Source organism: Taeniopygia guttata, chromosome 1, assembly GCF_048771995.1.
Source record: "Taeniopygia guttata chromosome 1, bTaeGut7.mat, whole genome shotgun sequence".
Lineage (NCBI taxonomy): Eukaryota > Metazoa > Chordata > Aves > Passeriformes > Estrildidae > Taeniopygia > Taeniopygia guttata.
The window spans coordinates 84804119-84819061 of NC_133024.1; the positions used below are offsets into that span (position 1 = coordinate 84804119).

General features: G+C 39.1%; 1 protein-coding gene across 25 annotated transcripts in view; it reads right to left on the minus strand.

Moving 5' to 3' along the window:
• INPP4A (inositol polyphosphate-4-phosphatase type I A) overlaps positions 1 to 14943 on the minus strand; it is a 107398-nt gene that overhangs the window by 12861 nt on the left and 79594 nt on the right. For 23 of the 25 annotated variants that reach the window (XM_072932430.1, XM_072932436.1, XM_012569592.5 and 20 more), the window contains 9 exons: positions 14291 to 14429; positions 11359 to 11391; positions 8557 to 8729; positions 6669 to 6792; positions 5777 to 5903; positions 5265 to 5405; positions 3838 to 3935; positions 609 to 721; positions 101 to 255 (listed from right to left, as the gene is read on the minus strand). In XM_072932430.1, the coding sequence (XP_072788531.1) occupies positions 101 to 255; positions 609 to 721; positions 3838 to 3935; positions 5265 to 5405; positions 5777 to 5903; positions 6669 to 6792; positions 8557 to 8729; positions 11359 to 11391; positions 14291 to 14429 (1103 nt within the window). The remainder of the gene's footprint in view (positions 1 to 100; positions 256 to 608; positions 722 to 3837; positions 3936 to 5264; positions 5406 to 5776; positions 5904 to 6668; positions 6793 to 8556; positions 8730 to 11358; positions 11392 to 14290; positions 14430 to 14943) is intronic. The other 2 variants (XM_030278190.4, XM_030278106.4) reach the window with 1 other exon arrangement.

The following is a 14943-nucleotide window of genomic DNA, read 5'->3' on the forward strand; positions in this document are numbered from 1 at the left end:
GTTACTTTTTTTTTTTCTTTTGATGGAAACAGAGACCACAACTCCTCTGCAGTTTGCATGGTTCCTTATTTAGGAATAAGTGATATGGTCAAACTCTTACCTCCTCATACACTCCAGAGCCTGAGTGAAGACCTGTGGAGCCATTCCATGTTCATGCTGTAGGATCAAACACTGCTCCAGGGTGATGGACATGGCAGTCCTATCCTTGGCACTTTTACAGCTCGTAAATCGAACACCATTAAGTCTGCGGCATACCTAGAAAAGGAATAGACAACCCATCACTCCTTCTACAGGCAAAACCTCCTGTCAGAGACAACACCTTTACTTCCCCTCAGAGAGACACAAATGTTGTCTAGGGCTTTAAAGTCAAAGTTTGGCACGTTTGAGAGAGCAGAACTTCATTGTATGAGTTCACAAGAAAATCTGATATGGAAAATACATTTTATTTCCCCAAGTCTCATTCTAGAGAAGGTCTAGCCTGGCAGCATTTGCAAGCTACATGCAAGCAAATGAAGAAATTCAAACATACCAGTAATAAAAAAATGGCAAATACATACGAATACAGAAAATCAGCTGAACTATGCAGAGATGGTTAGATAAATAAATACCTCAGCAGCTTGCCAAAGGATATCAACATTCTTGTTTTTCCTTGCATGAACATTTTGTCCCAGAAATCTTAACAGTTCAGGCAGGCACGTCTGACTACGAGATCGAGGTAGACCTATAAAACAAACAAAAACAACTCCACTTACTCATCTGTATTCAACAGATCTTTTACAAAGTGTTTCTATATGCCTGCTGCAAACACATTTGTGTTTTCTTGCAACTAGAACATTTTTCAAGTTCTGATTTACTTAGTACCATCAACAAAACACATTCATGTTTAATTAAACTCAGTATTAATGAAATATTAATTCCAGTTATTTAAAACTTCAGGGACTCAGAATTTAATAGCAGTATAATAAAAGAATGAACAAAGGGAGCAAGATTGGTATAGTGTTTTGGTTTGTGTGTCACAGATGTGACAGGAGAACATGCATGCCTTCAGAGAAATTCTGAAGATATTTCATATTCTGCTCACATTTTCGATTTTAAATTTGCAACCTGGTCAGCCTTCAGTTACAAGAAACACCCACTGGACACTACATTGTCATGATCTGTTTATTAATATTTCACTAAGTGGAAATAAAGTAGCTAGAATTTTTCAGAGTACCTTCAGCACTCATCTTCTGTGTTCAAACTGTTGCAAATCATCTCTTACATATTTAGCAAGATACTCCAGACAATCAAGTACAAGTAATCAATAAGTTATCTTTTTTGTTGTTTCATTTTTTTTTAAGAAGTAACCATGGAGAACACCAACTAAAGTTGTGACTGAATAAATACAGAGGTGTGCACTGTAAGAGATGACATTGTAACAAAAAGAATCCTACCTGAGCGACACATGAGGCTTTATTTTAGGCCTACGTCTCGCAGCAAATGGTATGTTGGACTAACTTGATCTCCTCCTACAGCAAGGTGACTTGCTGAGCAGATGAGGGAAGGCTGTGGAAATCCTTTACCTGGACCTTGGCAAAGCCTTCAACGCTGCTTCCCACAGCATTCTCCTGGACTAACTGCTCATGGCTCGGTGGGACACACTGCTCACTGGGTAAAACAACCCAGCTGGATGGCCAGGTCACAGAGGCTGGTGAATGGAGCTACATCCAGCTGGTGGCTGGTCACCAGTGGGGTTCCCCAGAGCTCAGTTCTGCAGCCAGTCCTGTTTAAAATCCTTATCAATTAATCAGGAGGAGGAGATCAAGTGCACCCTCAGTCAGTGGCAGATGGCACCAAGCTGGGCAGCAGATCTACTGGAGGGCAGGAAAGCTCTACAGAGGGATCTGGACAGGCTGGATCAACAAGCCAAGGTCATATTTGTGGGGTTCAGCACAACCAAGTGCCAGGTTGGGTCACAACAACCCCAGGCAGTGCTACAGGCTGGGAGCCAGAGTGCTTGGGAAGATTCTGGTAGAAAAGGACCTGGGGGTGCTGGTCCACATCAGCTGAACATGAGCCAGCAGTGTCCAGGTGGCCGAGAAAGCCAATGGCATTCTGGCCTGTGTCAGTAGTAGTGCGGCCAACAGGACCAGGGCAGGAATTGTTCCCCTGTAGTGGGCACTGGTGAGGCTGCACCTCAAATCCTGTGTCCAGGTCTGGGCCCCTCACTGTAAGAAGGACATCGAGGTACTGAAACCTCAGTGGTGTCCAGAGACGGGCAACAGAGCTGGGGAAGGGTGTGGAGCACAAGTCTTACGAGAAGCAGCTGAAGGAGCTGGGGCTGTTTAGGCAGGAGAAAAGGAGGCCCTCTTATTGCTCTCTAGAACCACCTGAAAGCCAGGAGGGTTCTTCTCCCAGGCAACCAGCAACAGGACAAGAAACAATGGCCTCAAGCTGCACCAAATTTAGAGATTTAGATTGGATGTTGGAAAAAATTTCTTCACTGAAAGGGTTGTCAGCTGGAACAGGCTGCTCAGGGAAATGGTTGAGACAGCATCCCTGGAGGTATTTAAAAAACATGGAGATGTAGCACTTGGAGAGATGGTTTAGGAGTCCTTCATGCAGTGCTCGGGAAAGAGTTGGACTTGATGATCTTAAAGATCTTCTCCAACCTAAACAATTCTACATTTCTATTCTATAATTAACAGTACTGTGCCTGTCCTGGTCTGGCCTGCTTGAACTCTACACCTAGAAAGAAAGTAATACCTGTAAACAAAAAGACGGCACAGCCATCTCCTCTTTCTAAAGACAAGGTGAACTAACAGAACAAGGACAAGGAACTAAGACTAATTTATTAGAAATTCTGCAGAGTATAGAATTAATAACATAGGGACATGGACAGTGGAAAGGAGAGGAAGGAGCTGAATGGGAATTATTATTATAAAAGACATTAGACAGAGACATTAACAAAATTCATTTTAAACTGGTTGATTTTTGAATTGTACCAAAAAACCCAGATGCTAGACTATTATAAAATAAAGAATTAAACTTTGCAGCTAATGTTCCAGAGAATTTATTATGTAGCATTATGAATGCCTGGATGGAGGGAAGCAGACTGTGGTCTCAGCTGTATCAAAAAAAATTCAGGGCAACTGAATTTACAATAACAAACTTTAACAGATAGAATTCTTACTATCTTGTTGCATGCTGCTGCATTTGTATTTCTGGAATAAAATTGCAACTGTAGGGCACATGAAATAACCTTAGAAGAGGTTTGATTGTAATAATAATGAATAGATTAATTTTCACCATTTTTGTAAATACCACTTATGCCACTGTCTTCCGAAAAAAAAACCCCAAACAGTAACAAACAAGTATAAAAAAACAGTCAAAATTAAGCATGCAGCTTTTGTCACTCTTCCAGGTTCTCTGATGTTGGCTGCAGATGCAACAACTACAGGGAAGTGACTGAGTTTCTTCTGTGCAGGCTTTATCATAAGTGCAGGGAGCATCACGAAAAACTGCACATAAAAGTGCTGCTGCTAGAACCTGTCACTTTTACACCTTTACCTTACAACAATCTCACTGCCCAACTGGATGATTATACAATACAAAGAGCCACTTAGAAAGAGATGTAAAAGTAACCTTAAAAAGGAAGTTAATCAGTCTGACCTTTAAACCTCTTGAATCAACTCTACTTTAGTACTGAAGAATTAAAACACAGTTTTAATGTCTTGGAGGTTAATAAGGCTGGTGTACCATCGACATTTAAAAAACCAACATAAAGCAAACAAATGAAAAAATCAGCCTGAATTGTGCTGTTCAAGCAAATTTGTCATTAAATTACAAAATACTTACAATCATCAGGCAAAACTTCCTTGAACTGCTCAAAATATGAATTCAACCTCACTAAGCTTTCCATGTTAATTATTTCTTGCAGTGAGGTGTCTCCAAACCTTTAAAAGGAGAAAAAAGGAACAATTAAGCCCAAGGTAAAACGCTTCTCTTTTTCTTTGAAACAACTGCACTTGGCAATATGTCTACCAAAAATCAGTTTAAATGTTTATCCCAGGAGTCCCCTAACCATTCAAATTCCAGGTGAAGTGTAACAGAGAATTGTTGTGATGATTCATTACAGAGAAAGAAAATATATGAGTATGAGGGGAAAAAGGGAAGGAAGGTATAAGAAAAATTTTGAACAAAATGGTATTTAAAATTCTTTGGCTTTCATGTCTCTCTTTCAATATTTAATTCCTACCTGGCAAATTGTTTTATGCAAATTTAAACTTTTAATAATGGAGATACTAGTTTAGTTCATAAACTAATAGTAACAACCATAATATCAGTAGATAGGACTGAGGATACTGACTCCAGGTATGTAAATGAAAAATATGTATCTAGGATTAATAAACCATGAATGTACTAAATATTGTCAACAATGCCCTGATTCATCTTATCTAAATATATCCACATACACAGATGTACATACAGAGTGCTGACACCTTTAACTGTGCTAGTCATCTTGGGCTTCCTTTGTAGGCAACAGAGGACAACAGTAATTGCTGGAATGCTTTTGTTAAGACTTTTCCTCATTGTTCACGACCACAGTGCACACTCCAGCCTGGTACTGAGGCTGCTGTCACAACATGCATGTGCCTGGCTTCACTGGAGTGCCCTGTTGGAGCAGTGCTCTGCCAATGCACTCTTTACAGGATGTAGCCATAACAGAGAGAAACTGCTGGCTCTTCCAGAACTGAGCAGTTTTCTTAGCAAATATAATTACATAATTATATTTTTCAGGTTTACAACAGCAGTGTTGCAAGGGTATGTTAAAACAGAGGTGCACCTTGCCCATTATCCTGAATTTTGACAGTGACCAGGAGAGGGAATCTCAGGGAGAGTGCAAAACCAAGACAGCAAATACACAGCAATACACAGAATGATCTCAGCCTCTAGGGACCTGTCACTCACAGAGGTCTTAAGTCACAAGGAGCACCTGTGTGCTAAATAGCCTTTGATAAATCTCCCATTGTAAATTCACAACTGAACCACATAAACTTACACCAGTCTCAAACCCATAAGGTAAGGAGCCTCACAGCTCTGTGGCAGAAAAAGAAGGACCTCCTTTTGTTTGGCATTTGGCAGATTCCCTTAGAACAGTGTTCCCGTGTTTGTGTATTGGAGAAACTGAATCGCTGTTAGTTATGCAAGAATGCAATTCCACATCAACGTAGCTCCACTGCTGAACTGCCAGCAAGGCTGAGCTTGCCTGACTGGACACCTACTTCTCTGCTAGGGTTTGCTGCTCATTGATTCCCACGTTGAAAAGAACAGGCTGAACCCTCAGTAACATTCCACTTTGAATCTCACGAGGCAACAAATCAAACAAGGCGCTTGGCAGAGGGATCCTCACATTAAATCCATCACTGAAAAGAAATACACAGCCGTTAGACGTAAGGATCAAAAAGCTACATTCCAAGAATTTGTCTAAAGAGGGATAACACCTAGAACATAATATAACCATTAAAAAGCAACCATCAGTCAAAAGTGACTCTGAGGAGCTGCCACAACTGGCTTCTAGTCAGAAAGTCTATTCTAGTTCAAAACCAAACCTGCAGCAACCTGTAATGTAGCATTTATATCCTCACGGACATGACATCAGATATACCAACCTCCTGACAATGGTTGATTTTGCTCTGCTTATTAACACTGCAGCTCTTCTACAACTTGGGTAGAAAAACCCAAACCTTGGCATGTTCCCACTCATCAAGAATAAAGTATATTTATTGGTTTTTACCGATTTCCAGTGATGACTGGCAGCATGTCAGTAGATGTATTTGATGTAGCCTGAGTTACTTTAAAGGTCACATTCCTCAAGTCCATGATTCCCAAACTCATGTCCTCCAGCATCGCCAGCTCTTCACCTAAATCCAAGAGGAAAAAGTGAATTGTAATTACTTGTTATGCACAACTTCCCTTTGTCAATTTGATGACAACAGGAGGCCATCACTCCATACAGAAGTTTCACAGATGAAGCAGTGCTGCAGCCCTGGCCTCCCCTTTGACCTACAGACAATGTCATGGCTGATTTTTTGAGTTCAGCAAGTTTAGAAAACACAACTTATCTAGAACAGTCCAGACTACTGTTGTTTAAGTATTTTATAAGCTGATTTTCCAAGTTAGGTGATGCTAGCAAGTACTTCTCAGCATTGGCAGAGACATGATATCCTTTGCATAAGATATTCTGGATTTGTCCAATAAAACATTTGCTAACCACTATGCAGGAAGCTTTTGAGAAACAAGAAACATTTCTGACTGAAGTACTTTCCCTTTTTATATTCTCTTTTCAGTCTCACATTGTGCTGCAAGACTACAGAAGTTTCAAGAAAATTCAAAAAGTGTATTTTGGGCACAGTTTCTCCCAGCTAACCAGAACTTTCATCCAATTATTTTCTGAAAAAAAAACCTCAAAGACCACTGTGAAATTCAAGCAATTCAAGTGCGAAGAAATTCAGAGTTGTTAGATAATTAAGTACTTCAACTATAATCTAGTTTTGCATTCTAGTTTTCAAAATAATTTTGTAGATGAGCTGCAGATTATCCAAAGCACTCAGATCCTGCTGTAGCCAATTTAATGCAGAATTTGCTGACTCAACAGCTAATCCCAGCCCCTGGCCCTGTGCCCTTACCATAAGTGCTCAGCAGGCTCTCAAACTGTGCCAGCAAGCCAATGGTGTAGAGTTGTCTTAGAAATCCATCATCATGCAGGCAGTTCCTCAGCTTGATAATGAAACCACAAATGAGAGCTGTCAGCTGCGAGAGAGGAAACAGACAAGAATGAAATTATTCAAAATAAAAAAGGTTCTTCAGCCCCAAACAAAAATGATAGCATGTATAAGAGGTGCAATAAAATCTGTCACAGAGATACTCTTTTCCTTTAAACATCTTTTTTTTTCCTTGCAGCTGAAGACAGCCAACCAATGAAAAGCCAAAACATTCATAAAATCAGATTCAGGGCACACTGCCTTCATCTCACAAGCTGTCTCAAAATGGAGCTGCTGTAGATCTCACACCTTCTTGTTTTCGGAACACAATCACTTGTGGTAGGGTCTACTACTTATGAATTACAGAAGTTGCTCCTTAGAAAATTGGTTAATTTTAGACAGAAAAGCAACACAGCTAGTTCCAGGCCAAGAACTTTGATAGTATGAATAAATTATTGCTTTTCAAAAATGACATTTGAGAAAGCTTAAAAATGCAGTATCTGTTTGCATTATGCAGACTTAAACTCTGGTGTTTCAAGATATTCAGAACAAGATCCTCAAGATCTAGTACTAAGGTCAGTACTATCACCTAAGATTAATTCTAATACTAGTTTTAATTCACTGTCCACACAGGAATTTCCCAGGTGATGGCCATATACTATGTATACAGGTGTATGACTTTGTTATAGAATTAAATAGAAAAGAATAAAGTCCCGATCTTAATGGGCAAACATATTAAAAGGATTGAATTGAAAAATTATCTGCATTATGAAGTGGGTTTTATATAGGAAAATTCCCTGATTTTATCTCTATGAGGTCATAGAATCAAAGAATCATTAAGGTTGGAAAACACCTCCAAGATCACCAAGTCCAACCCAGCACCACCACCACGTACACCACTAAACCATGTCCTCAACTTTTTTGAGGACATATCCACACATTTTTTGAACACTTCAGGGACGGTGACTCCACCACTTTCCTAGACAGCCCACTCCGGGTCTTAACAACCCCTTCCATAAGAATTTTTTCCTAATATCTACTCTAAATCTCCCCTGGCACAACTTGAGGACATTTCCTCTCATCCTGTCACTAGCTTTACATTTTTAATATTACAGTATGGGACAAAAGCCCTGCCAATGAAGTCCAAGAAATAAACTGTTTGAAATAAATGAACAAGATAGTGATTTGACAGGAAAGCAGATACACCACAGAAGTGTAGTGGACAGAAGAATTTTTTTTCTGTGGACAGTGGAAATTTTTTTAGTGCAGACATCTACTAGTCAGTGTCTGACACAAGAGATGCCAGCAGGTCCAGAAACAGAACTTTCTGGGAAAAAAAAAAACAGAACTAATTTCTCTTCCTGCAGCTGGACTTCTGTCCTTAGGCACCATATGTCCTGCTGGTTTTCTCAATGCAGAAAACAACAAAAGGTAACTAAGGAAGTACATCTGCTACTCACAGACCTTTTTGCCCTTCTCTCTCACATCTTTCTTCTGCTTTGGTTTGGTGGCATTGGAAGGCAAAGGCTGTTTCTGAATATGGCAGTATATTTTAGTATATTAGCATTTTTACCAGTTCTGGAATAATTTTTGTTTTCAATAGTGAATGACTGTATATCCAAGGGGACAATTTATGAATTGTAAAATGCATGTAAGTAACCAGTAAGGACAGGATGGCACAGCTTGTGAGGGGAAATCAGTGTCAAACCTGGGAAGAGATCTGAAAAATTCTGGAAGGAGTAATCTTTCATATTTCATAGAAACCCCATCAAATGTGGAAGTGAAATCAAATCATGCATATTTGCTTGCTTACAGTCTGGCAGAAGACAACATCCCTGCGATACTGAAGGCTCAGGCAGAGCCCTATTGTCGGGGCACTGTCCTGCATTAATAAAAACACCATGGCTTTCTTGGCCTTGTCACTCATCATGGCTACGCAGTCAGTGAGTGTGGTCAGCAAGGGATAAAGAGCTTCACTCCATTCACCTGGTTGAAAAAAAAAAAAAATTAGAAGCAGTGGAAGTACTTTATTTGAAACAAGCACACATTAAGAAGAAACTTCCTGTTGCAAGACGAAGTTGTTGATAATTTAGAACTCATTTTATTTTGGCTGGATGGTTATTCCCTGCTTTGTAATAATTAAGTAACCTTACAGTAGGGATATTGCATGAGGAAAATATGGAGAATTTTACTCTGTAAAGCTGTTATGACTTTCCAGGCCATGTAAAAGTTACCAGAATTTGTGCCCACAAAACAGGCTGTACAATAGCTGATTTGGAAATCATAACAGAAACATGAACAGCTATATACAGAAGTGTATATAACTGCATGTTCATGTTCAAACAAACCCTTTCACTGCACATACATGGACAGACAGTAAAGAGCCCTTTGTATTACAGAAATAGGGACCATGTGCCATTTCTGTCAACGAGATTCCTCCCAAACATCCTGCCTTTTGAATCTCTAGGCTCATAGGTGTATCATTCAATTGCTTCACCACCTTACTGCTTCTTATTGCACCTCAGTGAGGCAGGATGATGCTCATCTCATCTATTTGCAGCTAAGAATAATAAGGTGTGAGGTGAGAAATTAATGTAGGTACTCTTTTAAGTGTTTCCTGTCTCCTCCGCAGTTTTAAAGGCTTTAAGTTAGATAACAAGAAATATTAAACATAGTGAATTAGATAGGAGTCATACAGATTGTTGGAAGTACTTTGGAGCTTTTCTTCCACTGAAATACGCAAGATATGACCCAGAGGGATTCTGTTCAAGGTCCTGCACAGGAAGCACACAACTGAAACTGAGTTGTCCAAGTCATTCTCTTTTTAAATGGCAGGACAATATATTCTATTTTTTAAAAGAACCAGAGCTCACTAACAGCACACACACAACTCCCACCCCAGCTGGCTGTAGGAACAAGGCAACGTACAGACCAGAACCTGCATGAATGAGACACTTAAAACCCTTAAAATAAATTGTTTGGGATTTTGACTCAGAGGCAGAACTAAGAGTCAGTAATAACAAATGTTCCTTTGATAACCAGCCAAAGAGGGGAACTCTGGAAGTCTGCTAACAGAAGCATATCTGGCAAGATTAACAGAACTATAATTTTGGCTTTTGTTCTATGTGGTAGATAGATAACCTAACAAACTACACAAAGGGGAAGTTGTTTGACCCTGTTTCATTGCCTTAAAAAAAGCACAAAACATCATAAGAACAGGCAAGGAATCACAGCTTGACTTTTAAATTCTATTAAATATTTTATCTCAAAATTAGTCAGATGCCATAACATGGCCTTGTGAACACTTAGAAAGCAAAATACAGATGAAACTAACAGTGTTTCTCTTACTGCATTTACGAGCTTTTCTTAAGCAAGTGAGAATAAAAGGAGCTGAAAATATCTTCCAGCACATCATCATCTTATTGACTGTATGTACATATATGTAAATGGTTACTAACTCAGCAAAGATTTAAAACTGTAGTGAGTCTGACAGCACTTTATTTTAACAATATGTTTATATTTAGTAATCACAAAATACACTGGTGAAGATAATGCAATTACTAGATAGGTTTTTTCTTCCAACATTCACATAGAAGGCAGGGACTCAACTGGGGTAGCAAGCAAAAATACTCTGTTCTGTGTATTCTCTTGGTTTAAAACTATGGCCATGAAAAAACAAACCCTTGTCAGTGTGCAAAGTTCTAAATGATTTTTGAACCTTACTTACTTCACAGCGGTGACTCTTGTGTTAATTTTTTTTTTTTTTTTAGTCAGTGGCAGTTGTTATTAACAGTAAAATAACAGTAAAAAACCAAATTGCACTCCCTGTCTCAAATTAGGTTGGAACAAGGTAGGGGTCTTGGGAAGGCCAATGAGTTCATACAGAGAACTTTTGCTGACTATATACTACTGAGCATAAAAAATTAATGTCTTATTAAGAGAACCAAATACATAAAGATTATAGGATGTAGTGTCAGGTGGGAAACATTCTTGCTTTTTTTGTCCTAAGGGTCTCTCTTCTCCAGGGCAATAAAAATATTATTAAAACAGCTGTCCTCCAAGGCCTTGAAAATATATTTTAGTCTTTTCATATTAAGTACAGAGGGACAAGGACAGAAGAAAGAAGGTTAACACTGGGATGAGACTCTGAAATTCTGTATCCTGAAACATGAGACTTGCAATCCCCAGTACGACTTGGTGTGCACCCACAACAGAGATTTTCCACCAGCCTTGTTGACTCCACCATGTTCTGCTCGACTTCTCATCCAGAAAGACCAGCTCAACAGCCCATGTGAAAGGGCATGTCTGAAACCTTAGACTCCCACAGACTTCAGTGACATTTCGAAGAGGCCTACATTGTAACCTACATCAGTTTGCTAGAACACATCAGCTGGAGAAATCAAAGAGGCCCTGAACAAGCGCTCTCCCATATCTGGACATGTAAAAGGACCAGATACCCCCTGCACTCTTAGGAAATAACTGCTCAACAGCTTAGGTAACTCACGTGGTGTTGTAATTGCCATTTCAAAATGGTCCATCTTAAAGCAAGGCATTTGTTAAGTATGAACAAACCCCTGCAGTTTTCAGAAGAAGCAGAAGCCATGAATGCACGTACCTGGGGCAGATTCTTCCGGAGTAGGGCTGCAATCTGCACAGAAATGGAGGGGCAACATGCATGATTAAGGAGCAGCAACACAGTCTAAATACAAGCAACTCAAATGCGCAGTGCCAGGGTTCTCAAACATTTTCACTGAGTGAAGAGGAGCTAGGCAGAAATACTCTGATGCCCACAGGCATCGAGGGCATGGGCTGTCTCCTTCACTCCATTGTTCTGATCAGAGGAACACCTGGATGGGGACTTGGAGGAAAGCCAGTACCTGCTAGCTCAGAGGCTCGCTGTGGATCACCAGCAAGTGCACTGTAAATCCCCAGGGATCCACAGGGCATAATTTGAGAACCACTGGTTTACTGCATTTACAGATTAAGCTGGCAGTAAGGCTGCTAAACAGAAGAGCAAAAGATCAGCAGTAAATTCAATGCACTCAACAGAAAATGACATTAAGCCTCCCACAATATAAGAGTAATAAAAAAACAGTACTTTGCTACCTTAGTCAAAATTCCATTACACAATTTCTGACATAATTAACAGAAACATTAGAACATATGTTAAGGGCTGAAACCCCACCAGAGAAGTTAGTGAGTATTCCATACTCATTTCAGTGGGAGGATCAAGCTGTCAGATGAAAACATACTACAGGTCAATGCTAACAATAAAAAATAACATAAGCCCTGTTATAGCAAGTCCTGCACTCATGAAAAGTAGTTTACGAAGCTAACAGGATTTAAGCTTCTGTTGTTTATATCTAGATTCACTAGTCAATGAATTATAAATCTGAACATAACATATAAAATATAAAATTCAATAGTGTGCACCAGGACAATCATCTCAGCTAGATAATCAGAAAAAAAAAACCTCTCAGTAAATGAAAATCCATCATGTTCACGAAAGAAACTATATGTCCCCATGTGATTTTAGTAATGAATATCTAAGCCAACAACCTAAGTACGTTTGAAAATATCTTTTTTAAGTTTCCCTTCTACTATTTCAGGCAATATTTTCTTTCACAAACATTCACTCCTAGAGAGACCCTTCAATAAAATTTTACAGTCCCTCTCTTACCAATTCTGGAACTATCTTGCTTGGCTTGGTTTTATGTTGTTTTCCAAATAATTTCTGTCTGCTCTCTGCTCATTTATTCAAAACTCAGAATTACTAACAGGAAAGACTTTAATTCTTTCAATACACAAAACCAAAATGTTGTGATTCTGAATTTAGAGAAAGGACCTCCCTTGTCCTTCAATCCTGCCCCAGGTTCTGTCAGTTACACAGAAGGATTTTTTTTTTTTTTCCTGTTTTGGAGAGACAACAGGGAAAAGTTGCAGAAATTCTTTGCACAAAAAATCTTTGGTAGGGTCACACAGCCAATTCCACTTTTATGTGGTGTAACTGTCAAGACCCAAAGTAGTTTAAAAGATCCACTGAAAATGGTAGAAAAATATTGTTCTAAGGTGTTTTCAGCATCCAATTGTCCTGGGAAAAGCTTCTGATAACAGTCAACACAGATTTTTCCTGTGCATTTTTAATATTAAAAATCCACAACATTTAATCATTTATGTGAATGTGCATTGAAGGTTAGTGATTAAACTTACATGTAATTACATATAAATCTTTGTGTAAACTAGCTAGCAAACAAAACCATTTATAGGTATCAAACCAGTAGAAGAAATTTAGTCAGAGATTAATGAAACAAGAACCTAGTCTCCTATTTTTTAATAATACAGAAAACTGTCAGTCTAATCCAGAAAAATATGGTTGTCTAAGACACTAAATAAACTATAGGTAACATGCAAAGCTACACAAAAAATATATTAACCTTTATTTTCACTTCCTTTTTGCCTTTTTTTTCTTAAGGCACTGCCTTCCACTGCAACACTAACAATGCGATGGACATGAAGTCACAGACACACATAAGGGACAAAGGGCCATCAAACGAGAAGACAGAACAGGACAAAGGAAATGAGAACACAGATCAGGCCTTTTAGAGCTTCACTTTGCCCACCTATTGCACTATTAAGTGACCAAATCAGTGACCACAGGCAAAGAATGCGAGAATAAATCAAGTACATAAGTAAATGAAATAATTCTGAAATTCACAGCTGCCAAACTGTCAGTCTAAACTGATAAGGGTTTACTTCATTCACATGCTCACAACTTTACACTGGGTTCACTATAGCACTCACTTGAGTTTAAATTTTGAACGGATTATTCAACTAAGAACTTGCACTGCCAATTCCTACATTCCAGCTACAAGAAGTCTAAATAATTGAGTGCCTCAGCACCACAGTTTGGGTTAAAATTTGCTTTGAACTATGTTAGGTTCACCTACATTGAGCTCAATCTAATGGGATTGCTTGGGGTCCTCTCCCATGCTTTAGCAGACCAGCTGGGACTATCAGTTTTTCAGTAGTGCCTGCACTTCTCTTATGTGTTATTTACCTGTAATAAGCTTTAATTGCTGCAAAGAAGCTGAAGCCAGCAGGAAATCTACCAGAGGTGGTGTCTATCATATGGTGGTGTCTGTTACCCATACAACTGTTTTATTAGCTTAAAGCACACAGAGTGAAAACCAAGTGCTACTGTCATCAATGGATTTGGCAATGATTTCAGCGGGATCAGGATTTCAAAATAAGTAATGGGCTTAGCAGCTCCCAATACCCAACAGCTCTTTCTGCCTGACATCAGTGGTTAACACCACACTGAGCTCAAAACACATGGAGGGAGTAGGGGAGGCTTAGGAATGATGCCAGCACACAGGAAGAGAGCAGCAGTGAGAAGCAGTGTCTGGCATACGCACTTGTCTTGAGAGAATGGCATGCACAAGATGGTGCGGATGAAGATGGTGGTGAGGATGATGAAGGTGGTGAGGATGATGAGGTCTCATTTAAATCTTCTGGATTTATCCAGTAGGCACGACTGTCCCGATTACCTTTCTTACTAGTGCTGCTGACGTCACACTGGAAAACGTCTTCACAGCTGTCACTCTGCAGGCGCTCCTTCTGGAGAAGCTTGTCCACTCGCTGTATGATACACTCTAGACTTTTGTCAACATTCAACCAAACTTTCTCCTGAAAAGAAAACATTTCTTTCTCAGTTTAAAACCGAGAGAGACATTGGGTAACAAATCCCTTGGCGATACCTTTCCTCCTGTGATTCTAGTCAGAATTCCTCTGCAAACTATCCTGTGGGCTATTGTGGTTGCATGTGTGCATACACAAATTATGGGCATATAAATAATATATACCAGGATGTCAACAATATCTAGTGACATGACTTGTGTGGTAAATTTCAAAGTTATTTTCTGTGTAAGCTTGCCAAACAATTTTAAGTTCTTCTTCCTGCCCTATTATTCCAATTTCTAGCTGGCACTGTTGTTTACTCTTGAAATTCATGTTTGACATAATAATTGTATATAATCACACATCTTCTTTTCTCTGTAACTCAATGAAAATCTGTAACTCAGAAAAAATTACTATATTATAGTCATGTCTAAATACTGAATTATCGTATTACTGTGACTTTGACTGTAAGTCAACGTATGCCAAAATAATTACAACTAGCAAGGAATCATTTCCAAAATGA